At 34.9% G+C, this 15,409-nt stretch overlaps 1 protein-coding gene across 3 annotated transcripts; it reads left to right on the forward strand.

Annotated features, from left to right (window-relative positions):
* Positions 1–6,577: 6,577 nt before the first annotated feature.
* LOC144025381 (uncharacterized) lies at positions 6,578–15,368 on the forward strand. Of its 3 annotated transcripts, XM_077531298.1 has the most exons (7): positions 6,578–7,113; positions 7,951–8,046; positions 10,777–10,836; positions 12,835–12,966; positions 13,060–13,206; positions 14,827–14,884; positions 14,980–15,368. In XM_077531298.1, the coding sequence occupies exons 1-7, from the start codon at positions 6,949–6,951 to the stop codon at positions 15,084–15,086; spliced, it is 765 nt and encodes a 254-aa protein (XP_077387424.1). In that variant the 5' UTR covers positions 6,578–6,948; the 3' UTR covers positions 15,087–15,368. The 3 variants fall into 3 exon arrangements, with proteins under 3 accessions (XP_077387424.1, XP_077387425.1, XP_077387426.1); XM_077531299.1 differs by lacking the exon at positions 7,951–8,046 and having other exon boundaries at positions 6,591–7,113; XM_077531300.1 differs by lacking the exon at positions 7,951–8,046 and having other exon boundaries at positions 6,594–6,962.
* The last annotated feature ends 41 nt before the right edge of the window (positions 15,369–15,409 follow it).

Below are 15,409 nucleotides of genomic sequence, written 5' to 3' on the forward strand. Positions count from 1 at the left end.
TATAAATGACTTTATGGCTAATAACAACTTATTCGATATTTGGAGAAACTTGAATCCAGATCTTAAATGTTTCACATGGTTCAAACCCAATGACACTTGTAAATCCAGACTTGACTATTGGATGGGGAGTGATGATATATTAGGACTTTCCTCAAGGGCTACTATATCAAATGCTCCTCTTTCAGATCACTGTTTCATTAATTTGCTTCTACAACCAGCTATTAAAAAAACATATAATAGAAATTATTGGAAATTCAATGCTAAATTATTGGAAAATGAAGAATTTTGCCAAACAGTTCGGGAAATGATTAAAAATATTACAAATAATGACTCAATTTTGGGATATACTAATGAATGGGAATTCTGCAAGTACAAAATTAGAGATTTTAGTATAAAATTTAGTAAAGACCTAAATAAAAAAAGAAGAATCTATGAAAGTAATCTTCTACAAGAAATAAGTCAGTGTTGTAGTTCAAATGATATGACTTCTCAAGAAAATAAAAAGCGTTTGTGGGATTTCCAAAACAAATTAGACCAATTATATCTCAATCGTGCACAAGGCGCCTTTGTGAGATCTCGTGCGAAATGGATTGAAGCAGGAGAAAAAAACTCCTCATATTTCTTCAATCTAGAAAAAAATCGACAGGGGAAAAATTTTATTTCTGGTCTGTTAATTGAAGGTATAGAATGTAACGAACCAAAAATAGTGGAGAAAGAAGTTTTTCAGTTTTACTCAAAACTGTATTCTTCTCATTTTTCAAAAACGGATTGTGACAATTTCTTTGATAATATCTCTCACCGGATTCCCAAAATTGATGAAACATATTATCAGCTCTGTGAATCGGAGTTTAAAATTGAGGAGTTGGACGCAGCTATTCAGAAAATGTCTTTAGATAAATCTCCTGGTTGTGATGGTCTGACAGTTAACTTCTTTTAATTTTTTTGGGAGGACATAAGACGCTTATTATTTAATGCATTAATAGAATGTATTAATAAAAAAGAATTAATGACAAGTATGAAACAAGGGCTTATTATACTTATTCCTAAACCAGGAAAAGATAAAAGGCTACTGGATAATCTAAGACCTATCACATTATTAAATACAGACTATAAGATCTTTTCGAGTTCTATAGCATCTAGACTGAAGTATGGAATTTCAGATTTAATTAGTGAAACACAATCTGGCTTTCTTAAAGATAGACTGATTCATAACAATATAAGACTGGTTTTAGATTTAATAGATTATAGTGAGCTAATTGATGGAAACAGTTTGATTTTTTTCTTAGATTTTTATAAAGCTTTTGATTCTGTTGAACATTCTTTTGTTTTACAAACACTTTCTCATTTTGGTTTTGGTGAAAAATTTATAAGTGCTATTGGTATGTTGTATAATGACATAAATAGGTCTGTTTCCTTAGGTCATGGTACATGTAATAGATTCAGTTTAAAAAGAGGGATTAGACAGGGATGTGGTAGTTCTCCCCTCTTGTTTATAATTGTTGCAGAGATGTTATCTATTTTAATTAAAAGTAGTGATATTATGGGAATCAACATATTGGGCAGACAAATAACAATAAGTCAACTAGCGGATGACACTACCCTGTTTTTGAAAGATGAAGGCCAAATTCCCATAGCTCTGCGTACGATTGATTATTTTTCAAAAGCCTCTGGTCTAAAACTAAATTTAAACAAATGTGAACTTTTTGCACTGAAATAACAACCTCTGCAACTATTATATAACATTAAGGTTAAGTCAGAAGTGAAATACTTGGGGATTACTATAAGAAAGGACAAAAAAACCTCTGAAAAGTTGAATATTTGTGACAATATTAACAAATGCAAAATAGTTTTGAATCGATGGTTGCAAAGAGATATCTCAATTTTTGGGAGAATATTGTTGACCAAGATGGATAGTCTTTCAAGATTAATATACCCAGCGTATTCCCTGTCTGTTCCACACAAATTGATTCGAGTAATTGATACCATGAACTTCAATTTCATCTGGAGAAATAAATGTCATTATATAAGCAAAAATGATATGATAAAAAATTACGAAGAGGGAGGAGGAAACGCCATAGATTTTGATACTATGAATGGTGTATTAAAACTTAAATGGCTGAAATCGTTGCTCAACAATACTTGCTCTATTTGGCATTACATACCTAACTTGATTTTTGATAAATTGGGAGGAATTCACTTTCTCTTAAAGTGTGATTTTGAGTTGAATAAATTACCGGTGAAGCTTTCTAACTTCCACCAGCAAGTGCTATTATACTGGAAACTAGTCTTTAAACATAATTTTACACCACACAACAGTCCAATATGGAACAATCGTTACATAACCATAAACAGAAGATCTTTTTTTTTGCGAAGACTGGTTTTCCAGAGGTATATGGGCGACTGCCCATCTTTTAAATAACGAAGGAAGTATTCTACAATATGATGTTTTTTGTGAGAAATTTCACATCCAATGTACCAAGAAAAAATACAATCAAATTGTGAAAGCTATACCATTATCTTTACTAACTATGACTCAACAAGATTTGTATTACTCAAACAGTACCCCTTATTTGAAAAATCTTTGTATAGAAGGTATTGATTTTTGTAATCCTAAATGCAATAACATAGTTTTAAGACAGTATTTACAAAAATGTAGTTGCCCGGTTCTTGTAAAAAGGAACTATATTCTAAAAGGTTTACAAAAGGAAGAAATTAAGAAAATAAGATGTAATTATCTATCTTTTCCAATCCCATTCAAGATGAAGGAAATTCAATTTAAAATTTTGAATAAAATTTACCCTACTAAGGAATATCTAAAATATAAATTCAAAATGGAAACTGGGATGTGTGTTTTCTGTGGAGTGGAAAATGAAGACTTGGATCATCTTTTTTTTTCTTGTAATGTGATTCAAAGGTTCTGGAAGGATTTTCAAGATTGGCTACAACACAAGGGTATTCAATTTAATGGGCTGTCGATGAAAGAGATCCAATTTGTAATCAATATTCACGATAGGAAAGTTGACTTTGGTGTCAATGTCTTGCTTCTATTGAGTAAACACTTTATTCACAAATGTCGTTTTTTTAAAACAAATCCTAGTATGGCTCATTCTATCCTAGTATGGCTCACTTGAAGAATGAGATTCTGCTCTTTGAAAAATCGTTAAGGTTTATGAATCAGAAAAATGCCCTTGCTTTTGAAGTTTTTTTGAATGACTTTGCCTTGATTTAAAAGATTTATGGGATCCTTTAATTTTGACAATTGGTAACACTGCCCCTTGTTCTTTTTCTTTTATTTTTCTTATTTTTTTATTTATTTTTATTATTATTATTTTTATTATTATTATTTTTTTTTAGTGTATGTGTCTTGTAATGTGCTGTAATCGACTTATGTGTAACATTTTGTGGTGCTTAATTTGTTTGTATTGTATTTGATGTTGGTGATGTCGAAATAAAAAAAAAAAAAAAAAAAAAAAAATCTGTACTAGTTCCGTCTTCGCGCGACAGGAAACAACTGACGATGACGCGAATGACGTCACATCCTGCAGACAGAGGGCGGGAAATTCAAAGGATTCGGACCGGACGCTTCCTAAATAATATTGGCCAGAGGCTTTTAGGAGTACCCATTGTGAACAGCTAAGATGTTGATCTACTAATTAGAATATGTTTCAGTCATAAATGGTCAAATAAAAAGGCTATTGTTAAGATATTTTTTTGGGAAATCCTCCATAGAGTAGCTTTAATGTAATTCGAGTGCCTGGGTTATAGCTGCATTGTAGCTCTAAATTTATGATGGGGGTAGTTGCAGTAAAATGGTACATGAAAATAAAACAATTACATGATAGAATAACGTTTGAAATAATGTCATTTTTGTCAAAATGTTTTCAATTAAAATTCAATAAAATGTTAAACTAAGAAGTTAAAACAGCAGTGACAGCCAAGGTTTCGGCGATAAAGTTATGGAGTAACAAAGGGAAGAAGCAAAATAACTATAAAACATTCAAGGTTCTAACTGAAGAAATTGTTCTATGTAGATTACTTCCTGTTAATGTTAATGTTACGAATTAACTACGGTTCTATGAATCCCGAACGACCGCCAGGTGGCGGTGCTGTAACCAGCACGGAATTTCCCTTGTCGCGACAACGTCATCGAATAAGAATAACAAAATATGCTCGTCCCTTGTTCCGGCTGACGTAGTCCCGTATATAAAAAGAGAACGTCGCCAGAACACATCCTCTAGAACAATTAATATAGGCAAGAGAATACCTTAAAAACATAGTTGGACTCTGTAGAATGGAAGGAGGACTTAAGTCACTACTTCCATCTACAGGGGGGCCCTTCTCTTATAGGAGGATTTCCCTCTCACCTACCAACGGGTCTCAGGCCCTTTAAAAAGGCCCCATCGTTTTCTGGAGGGTTTCCCCCCCCCCCCCATTTTGTTATGTTTTATTTTTATTTTGATGTGTTTGTTCTTTTGGTCAAGTTGTTCAGACGTCCATTTGTTAAAGATGCAACCTATCAGTCTGAGGTTCACCTCTAAATGTGAATGGCTTAAACAATTCCCTGAAAATGGAGTAAGTCCTTAAAAAGTTTAAAAAAGAAAAGGCTGAGATAATTTATATACAAGAAACACACCTGTCCGACACAGAGCAGGAAAAATTGAAGCACTTGGGTTTTAAAAATCATTTATTATTATTATTATTATTATTATTTTTATTTTTATAATTAGTAAATTAAAATTGTATTAATAATGAAATAAGTTTAAATATATTGAGTAAAAGGGGTAGGACTAGATAAGTTTTTAACTTCTTCCTACTCCCTTTTGAACATGTAAGTTATGATTGATTGAATGATTATTTTATTGGGATTTTCTTCTCTTTTGATTGTTGTTGTTTTCTGTTTTATTTCTGCTGTTCATTTGTTTATATGTTCAAAAAAATAATAAAAGGAAAAATAAAAGGAAAAATACATTTTATAGTTCATATCAAAAAGGTAGCAAAAGAGGGGTAGCAATTCTGATTCCAAATAATGTAAAATTGCAATGCCTTAAGGAAATTGTAGATGAAGCAGGTAGATTTATATTGGTTAGGGGGAAGTTAGAAGAAGATATGGTTACACTATTTAATATTTATGCACCACCTGGATCTGATAAATCATTCTATAAATCTATATGGCAAGCTTTCAAGACTTGCAACAAAGTTTTGACTTGGAGAATGAAGAATTCTTTACGTATCTCCAAGTTAGAGATCATTACAACAAAGAGATCAAACCAGGCCTTCCAGGTGAATTAAATGTGATTACAGAAATACTCGGAGATGTATATCTAAATAAGGGAAGGAAAATTAATATCCAAATTTTTTAAAGGGCTGATTGTCAATAGGAAAACGTCAACATTATAAATCAGGGATAAATGGGTTAAAGAACTCAAAGAAGAAATAAGTGATGATACATGGTTCAACATTTGTGAAACTCAAATTACTACTACAAATTCCAAGAATTGTAAAATGTTTTGTTGGAAGAACATTGTAAGGTACTTTATCACACCAAAGATTAAAATAGCTTCCCAATCAGCTCACCAGCCCTGTTGGAGAATGTGCGGCGAGCAAAATGTAGGTCATTCACATATTTTTTGGCAATGTATCAAATTATTTAAGTATTGGGAAGAAAATTTTGGGTTACAAATTGCCACAAGCGGTTTCGGTGATCTACTTGGGCCACATGAATGGGCGGGGTTTTCCTCATCAGGGCCTCTATTTGATAAAGGTTTTGCTTGCAGCTAGTAAAGTATAGTAGCTAGTATGGTAGGTAAATTAAAAACCCTTTAAATTGAAAGGAAGAGGAAAAAAAAGTTTAAGAACTAAAGCAGGTCATAGACAAGTATTGGAAACAGACACAATTCTGAAACTATCTTCAAAAAGTCACAGTGTGTGACTGGTGTGGAGAGATTTCCTTTTTGTTTTGTTTTTTTCCTAAGGACTCTCCCCATTTTTTTGTGTGAGAAATCTTTTTTTTTTTTTTTAATCAAAATCGAACCCGCATAGATACAGAAATTCTCTAGTTTGCAGTTCAACCTAAAACATATACAAATACAATCGCTACTCCTTTGAGAAAAAGACATAATAATAATAATAATGACAGAAAAATAAAAAAATAAAAAAATAAAATACAATTCTACTCTGTACTCAACATAAGGCAGGTGGAAATCATTTTAACACGAATTATTTAAAGAGAAAAAAATATTGACATAAAAAAAAAAAAGAGGAAATAAAAGTTCCTTAAAAGATTTTCTCTAAAGTCCACAGTCACTGAGAATGACTACATTGAAAATGACATCAAATGAAAATCTAGGGAATAACATTTACCGATAATATGAGTTCACTCGTTAAAAGATCTATTGCTATTTAGAAGTATGACTTTAATAGATTTAAAGTTTGAAGATGTAAAGAGAGAGTTCAAACTAAATTTCTCTTAACAGCCTTGTTGAGTATCAATGTAGAAATAAGTATAATAATAATACTCGTATAGGCGCCAGCACCCCCCGCGACCCTTGTGAGGAATAAGCGGTCAAGAAATGGATGGATGAATAATACTCGTGTCTCAAATAGTTCACGCACGTATCCTGCCAGTCCAAAATCAGGACACAATTTCCTGTTTACCTGACGTTTGAACTTACTGGTGCATGTTAATTTTTAACAGTTCCGCTACAGGCTGAAAGCAACTTTACAACCTGCTCGCTGCCGGTCAGACGCCACTTGAGGAATTTACAGAAGCAGCGCGAATTTACTGGATTGAAATACTCATCATTTCGATTTTGAAAGACACTTGCCGAGTGCGACTCGTGTTTTTCCGACTGCCTGTTTAGAACCCTGAATGCTAAGCTGAGTTTTCGCTTGTGTCAGCCGTGCCGTCTCGTGCTTTGGTGGACCATCTAGTGGCTTGACCGCCTCAACATGGACCGCTACAGGTACTTCATTTTTAACCAAAAGCGCGTACTCGTCCTCGGTGTCCTCCAAGTGGCGTGTGCGGCTCTCTGTATGATCTGCGGCTTCATGGATGCTGTTTTCCGCAAGGATACCCCGCTGAGCACAACCAGGACACCACTGTGGGGTGGAATGGTGAGCCGTTCGCACCTGCACAATCGTGCATGGGAGTAGTTTAGTAGACGTTGGCACTATCGGTTCACTATAACTACGGAGCCCTATAAGGTGGCATGGTAGAAAGAAAAAAAAAATTGCGTTCCCTCGCGAAACATCTTTGCGTACCCTCGCAAAAAATCTTTGCGTTCTCTCTCAAAGATTGCGAGGGAACGCCCTCGCAAAACAACTTTGCATTCCCTCGCAATCTGAACGCAATCTTTGCGAGAGAACGCAACGTTGTTGTTTTTTTTCGCCTATCATGTCACCTTAGGTGCGCCGTAAACACTTACGGGTCATCTTCTATGTGACGAAAAGCGACAAGGACGGAACGTTTGTAAACATGAAACAAAGCAGTGGGAAAGCTTTCCCAAAGCGACTAGGATGGAGCATGTATTTCCGCCCCCACTGCTTTGTTGACTCGTCGCTTTTGGTCACATGGAAGATGACCCGGAAGTGTTTAGGCGCACCTAAGGTGACATGGTTGGCGAAAAAACAACAACTTTGCGTTCCCTCACAACTGCGTTCTCTCGCAAAGATTACGTTCCCTCGCAATCTTTGAGAGGGACCGCAATCTTTGCGTTTAGGAAAGATGTTTTGCGAGGGAACGCAAAGGTTTTTTTTTCTACCATGTCACCTTAGGGCCTCCGTATTATAACTACTTGTTTGTTTGTTTAAAACATGATTTGGAAGTTGGCTACATCCACAGCAGGAGTTCAGAGAGCTATTCCTCAAATGGTCTTTTCTCCCATTTAAGTAACTTTACAAAGGATAATGTAACGCAAGTACCTCATCACTTTATACTGTATGTATGGCCAGAAAGGAGTAGAACGGGTTCTATGTATGGAGCCTATCCCAACTGACTTGGAGCCAAAGGCGGGCTACACCCTGAAATGGTCGCCAGACAAGCTATGGGCAAGTTAGTCGTCAATGAACCTACCAAACATGTTTTTGGAATATGGGAGGAAACTGGAGTACTCAAGTGAAACTCATGCAGGGACGGGGAGCATGTTCAAACTCCACGTGAAGGCCGGAGCTGGATTTGGACCCATGACCTCTGAACTCTGAGTTGGATGTGTTAATCAGTTGCCTAATCTACTACTCTATGAAATATATATATTTAAAATGAATGATGAAGCAACATTTTGAAATGATTCAGAAAAAGAAAACTGATTTTTTTTTCTCTCTTTCGACTACAGATAGGACTGGCTGTCTTTTTGGATTTTTTTTATTTTTTTTTTAAGTCAACATAGTTTTGCATTTCAGTACCTTGTGTTGCTTTGTTTCTTCAAATTTCTCTTTTTTGGTGTTTATGTATTTGCTTTATAAAACTGTGTTAATACTAATGTAAAGTAAAACTAAGAACTGAATTACAATACAGTGTTCCCTCGTTTTCCGCTGGGGTTAGGTTCCAAAAAATACCCGCAATAAATTAAATCCGCGAAGTAGTTAGCTTTGTTTTACAACTCTTATAAATGTTTTAAGGCTCTAAAATCCCCGGCCGCACAATTTATACACTTTTTCTCATTGAGGCATTTACATGTTCTCACATTTCTCTCTTGTTCAAACATTGACAATGTTCAAACCTTCATACATTTTATAAAATGGGCATATTACTGTAAAAAAAAATATGCAAAATTGCACTTAAAACAAAATCCGCGATACAGTGAGACCGCGAAAAGTGAACCGCGCTATAGCGAGGGAAGACTGTACTGTAAGTCAGGGGTGTCCAAACTTTTTCATTTGAGGGCCACATCCAGAAAATCAGAAGGACGGCAAGGGCCACATAATGTTATGAAGAGAAATTGTGTTTAGTCCTAAAAATTACACAAATAATTTATTTGTGCTTTTGCATATTTAGAAAAATGCTACAGTATATAAACCAATTTACTTGTAATATGGCAGTAGGGTTATTATAGTTTTGGAATTTTTCATTTTAGTTAGTTTTTATTAGTTTTCAGGGTGGTTCTGTTGGTTTTTATTAGTTTTAGTTCTCTAATAAATGCTTAGTTTTAGTTTAGTTTTACTTAGTTTCAGTATTAGATTTAGTTTTAAAAAAATGTATTGCGCAATATTTAAAAAAACATTAGAGCGACGTCATCTTTCGGTGCTTTTGTATTGGCTGCTGCTAGATGACGTCACTTCTGTGTGACATACTTTCAAACGTCATTATTCCGGTTGATATCAAAATAAATCTACTAAAAATCATATTTAAAATCATCCCCAAAGGCTCATGCATTAAACTAATTACCAAAGACTAAAATGAAATACATTTTTGCTCTAAATATTTGGTATTTATTGTATTTATGGTATTTATGGTATGGAACGATATCCAAATGTCATGATACGATATTATCACAATATGAAGCTCACTATACGGTAATTATCACAATATTGTAGGGAGGTTTGCGATATTTAAAAAAGGTTACAATATCGTAAAAAAAAAAAAAAGCTCATACTAAAAAACCCCACAATATTTTGCTTTTATACATAACATCAATGTTATTATTATTATTATTATTATTATTATGTTTTATTATTATTATGTTATGTTGTTAATGCATGCACACATTGAATTCCTCCACATATTGACGCTTCACAAGCATATTAGGTTCCCCTTCATCTAACAATTAGTGTAGATTTTAATTCAACTCAACTCAAGTTTATTTATATAGCGCTTTCAAACTTTTAAACATAGAAGGGCCAAAACATCCCTCATGAAAATTAAATTGCACTAAAAAAAACTAGCCACCAGAGGGTTCTAGAACTGCACAAATGGAAATCAACCTGACTTTTTTAACAGATGTTTTGCATTTAAATATCGTGAACATGACGACGACGATATTGTGGCAGTTTCAATATCACGATATTACGTTTACCGTTACATCCCTAATAATTATAGTTAGTTTTAGTTAGTTTTATGAACATAAAATGTAGTTTCAGTTAGTTTTCGTTTTTAAAAAGCATTTTCGTTTTTATTTTATATCGTTAATGAAATTGTTTTGGGAATTTTAATTTCAGTTTTTTGGTTAGTTTTAGTGAACTAAAATAACCTTTAATGGCACCTATGTTTGTTGACACCCTCCCTTCTTACTTTGACATCCCTCCTGTAAGTAGTTCCAGAGTCAAACAGAAGTCACATTTTGAAACTTAGTGAAACATGGCTGAAAATCTTAATTTTGAATGAAAATGACATTTACGGGCTAAGTGCTGAGAACATCTTCCTGTGTGGAGTTTGCATGCTGTCCCCGTGCTTGCGTGGTTTTTCTGCAAGTGCTACCATTTCCTCCCACAGCCCAAAAACATGCATGTCAGGTTCTTTCTCGTTGAATAAATGTGATTGTGAACGGTCGTCAGCACCGGGTGTATCTAACATCTTGTCAAGGCTCCACCACACCTGAGACTAGCAAGGATAAGTAGAAGAGTTAGTCATCCCGATTTAATTTGATTGATTCTAAATGTATATTGGGCTGAGTTGCCGTTTGTCAGTTGTTTAAGGATGATAAAATTGCCAGTACACAGGCATTGTCCAGATTATGAATTACTAGGATTGCGTGACTGGTAAGATTTCTTGCAATGGTCTTTGTTCTTGTCTTTTGTTTGCCATCCATTTTATGGTTTTTACATATATATATATATTTTCAGATCATGGCTTGTCCAGGTGTTTTGGCTCTGTTTGCATCTCAAAGGAAAAATGCAATTCTGGTAAGGCCTTATACACTGTTCTGTATGGAGATCTAAATTTCCATAACGGACAGTTTAATTTAGGGATGCACGATAATGCAATTTTCAACCGATACCGATAAAGCAATCGTTTAGGAAGTGCCCATGTCGATAACCGATAAGTAAGCCGATAAGTGTTTGCAAAATATACTTGAATACAATTGAAATCAAATTGGTCAATAATTATCGTCAGATTTCTCTATTATCCGGTTTATCTGTATGAATTAAATTGGTCGATAGTTGCCGATAATTTTTGGCAAATTTCTTTATTATCCAGTTTCTGTATGAAATCAAATTGGTTGATAGTTGCCGATAATATTGGCAAATTTCTTTACTATCCAGTTTATCTGTATGACGTCAGATTGGTCGATAATTATTGGCGGATTTCTCTGTTATCTGGTTTGTCTGTTTGACGTCAAATAGGTCAATTGCTGGTAATTATCAGTCACCGATATTATCATACATCCCTAGTTTAATTTCAAGTGATGAACACAAAAGTCAATAAGTAAAAGTACCAGTATATGGGAGATCATTTTTGAACATTTAAGATATAATAATAATAATAATAACAATAATAATAATAATAAAATTCTTCAAATGTAAATAACATTTCCACTCTGATCACTTGTGTGTCCCACAATTGTGTCATACAATCATCAGGATTTGCAGTGCAAGTCTACTTGTCTGGCCACCACATCAGCCAATGTAAAATTGGAAGTTAGTAAAATAAAGGTCAGCGCATCAACCCATAATATATGACTCAAGTGGTAAATAATCAGATACAGGCCAATGAATTATCTGTATGAACATTGGACTTGTTCAATATGCTTTTTTATTTTCTACATTATCAGTTGTTGCGACTTCCAGTTTCTATCTACAAGGGCCCTAATCTAATGATCTAATGTGGCGCCCTCGGAAAGATTTGACTGTACATGGCGCAACCCTCCTTTTGCTTACAAAAGAATTCGAATTTTAGCATTGCCTTTAATTTATAATGTCACAAAAAAATTAAAATTGACAATGGAACATTTTTTTTTAATTTCATGACTGTTTGGTAACTTAACCTGTCTTTCTCCCATTTTCTATCCTCTTTCTTTCTTCTTCTTTTTTATTTTAATTTTTTTTAAAATTTTTTTTAAATCTTCCTGTGCTGAGGATAGTTTGGGCATGTTTACAAAGCTCCCTAGGGTCACATTTATGATTTTGCCCCTCCAGAGCAAGCAGTATACTAATCCGCCAGAGGAGGGAGTATTTCCTATTACCATTTGTAGTCTTATTAATTGGACATTGCTTTAAATGTGAATATATTGTTAATGTTAAGGCGTCCCCACTTACAGAAGATTTGATCTGGATTTCATTCCATAAGGAGTTCTTCCACTATTGACCAAGCAACACTTTTCTCTTGTTTCTCTTCATTTTATCATTCAGTAGTTACAGTTCATCAAGACGTTTCATTCCTTACACAAGGCAACTCAATGTGCTTTACACAAGGAAAGACAACACATAAGCATCAAGAAACAGTAGTTAACATTCAGAGGAAGAAAAATAAATGAAAATAGGTTACAAAATTTACTAAAAAGAAGAAGAAGAATGCAGCATATGACACAGGAACATTGATTTCAAATTAATTCACTCTGCTCCTCTCCGCTTATTAGATTATTTATATTAATTTCAATTTGCATTTTCCCCCCCTTTTGGTTTGAAAATAAACAAGTTAATAGTAAAAATACGTTTGAATAAATTGTATTGAAGGTGAATTTTCACACGAGTTTTGGCGCCCCCTTGAGTCCACATCTGCCTATTTTGCTGAATGAGCTAGCACTGTGTCATTCACGATTTTTTATTAAAAAAAAATTTTTTGGGGGGGGGGGGGGGCAGGGTATACACCACATGTCTTTACTGTCACTAAACACTTAATTTTATTTATTTATTTTTTTGAATGGCAACTCATGATAATATCCATGACTGTACTTCATCCAGGTGAGTGTGATGGTGGCGTCAGCGTGCCTCTCTTGCGTGGCTTCTGTGTTTGTATTGGGCTATTCTTCTCTAACGCTCACATATGGAGAAGAAGATAAGGAGGTCTTCCACCATCACGACAGTCCCAAAGTGGTATTCACGTTCACAAAAACTATCCCTATTCCCATCTGTTATCATGATCACACTTGAGTACAACAATCGCGCATGTTTGTTGTTGCAACTCAGACGTTTGTACTCCATCGGATGGTGAAGGGTGCCAACGCCACCATGCTGCTCATCTGCAGCCTCAGCTTGCTCCTGTCTTCTCTCATCGCTTACGCCGGTTGCTGTAGTCTACCACGGTGTGGCTGCTACGACGCCCGAACTGGACTGGTGGGTACAAATACAGCCGGCATTACATTACTACAGTACATTTACGATCAGATAAACAAGCTATGCAATGGTCTACCTTAAAATAAAGTACATGTCGTTAGTTTCATGAACTGGCAACCAGTTCAGGGTGCTCCAGCACCCCCGCGAGCGACCCTTGTGAGGAATAGGCAGTTAAGAAAATGGATGAAGTTAATAATAATGCATATATTTGTGAAGACTTGGGTCAAGTTGTATTTTACAATGTTAAAAATGTGCAGAATTTCGCAAGTTACTTCATGTTAAAGATTGGATAGCTTTTAATATGAAAAGAAAAATGCACTAAGCTGTCACCATTATACAAATGCAATTATGCCATCAAGTGGCAAAAAAATGACCTAAACAAATCAATATCACTTGCTTTTTTTAAGAGTACAGTACATCTTTTTAATTGTAACTCAGTTTTATGAATTATGAAATTACTGTATCAATGACTAAAAGATGCAGCCATATTTCTATTTAACATTTTTTTCCACTTTTGTTAACAAGTTTATGAACACTTGGGATTTATTTTTTTTTATTGTACATTTTATAGTACAATTAGGACAGATATAAAATTTGCTATTACCGGTAATCGTTATTTGAAGTCTTGGCATTGGTTAGTTATTTTTTTTATATCATGCTGATATATTCCATTCCTATGTGGGTATTGATAATACTTTACCATGTTGCTAACTTGCTATATATCCATCCATCCATTTTCTGAACCACTTACTCCTCACAAGGGTCGCGGGGGGTGCTGGAGCCTATCTCAACTGGCTATGGGCAGTAGGCAGGGTACACACTGAACGGGTTGCCAGCCAATTGCAGTGTTGCTATCTAATATTTGTATTACCTTTGTTTGGTATTCAATTATTGCCGCAATGCCGCAACATATTATATTCTAAAATTGTACAAATTATTATTTAGATAGTACTGTATCTGTATGTAATGTTCCAGTTTTCCAAACATGCTTTTGACTAGTGTTGTTCCGATACCGATACTGGTATCGGCAGAGGCACCGATACTGCATTAAAAAAGTGGTATCACAAGTAACATGCTGATACCATTAATTCCAACTCTAATATAGGATTTTGGATGCAGCATCTTGTGTCTTGCTTGTGCACGACATTCACTACTGGTATGTGACATGTTCACTGCATGCCGATCTAAGATATCCTATTGGCCCTTGAATGCTCTGAACCAATGGCAGGACAGCTTTTTCATGTTGAGGGGAAAAAAACAACAACAACATAGGTATCGGTATGGTATCAGATGATACTGCAAAGCTGGGTACCGGGATCAGTATCGGGGGCCAAAAAATGGTATCGGATCAACACTACTTTTGACCAGTAGACCTTGAATGGATGTAATTAATATATTAGGGAAGCAGAAGTTGCATGAATGCTGTGTATGTTGATGGAAGATTTCTTCTTCCCACTCCTTTTTTGAGTGGCACATGTTGAGCTTTCTTTATTGCCACTGGTATAAATGTTTTCTTTTGTTACCATGATTATTTTCTGTTTGTTATAATGTATTAATATATTTGGCTTTTTGGAACATGTCATATTGTTTGATTGGCCCCATTTTTACTGTGTATTGCAGGAGACACTGGTTCCACAGTGTGACCCAGGGAGTGCTGAGATGGTGTGTACCTGGCAAGGTACAAGTTCTCAATCTTGAAGTCGTTAAGATTTGACCATTTTGAATCTTTTGCCGTTAGCCGCGAGAGTCTGATGTCGTCTTTCCGCTTTTTAGCTGAAGGTGACGACAGGCTCTTCAATTCTCCAGTTCAGTCGACCGACTGTGGCACTACAGAGGAAGACAATTCCTCCAAGCTACCTCCATACAGCAGACTGACCTAAAGACGATGCTGTCGCTTATTTTCATACCAGACTTGAACATGCGATGCTGCTTTCAAAGACTGTGCCAATTCATTTCATTTTTCTTGAAAGATAGAAAGCACTGAGCACTCCAGTAGCATCGTTCTTTCACTGAAGATTACTGTACATAGTTGCGTAGATAATATATAGCTAAACTTAAACTATCAGATGAATGTAAGTGAATGAGTATTTCACTGCCTCTATATTGTGACAATGTCAGTTTTTAATTTTGTGAACCATTTAATAAATTCAGCTTTAAAAGAAGTTTTGTTTTTTGTTTATCACAAGCATTCATTACAAAACCA

Source organism: Festucalex cinctus, chromosome 9 (genome assembly GCF_051991245.1).
Source record: "Festucalex cinctus isolate MCC-2025b chromosome 9, RoL_Fcin_1.0, whole genome shotgun sequence".
In the NCBI taxonomy this organism is placed as follows: Eukaryota; Metazoa; Chordata; class Actinopteri; order Syngnathiformes; family Syngnathidae; genus Festucalex; species Festucalex cinctus.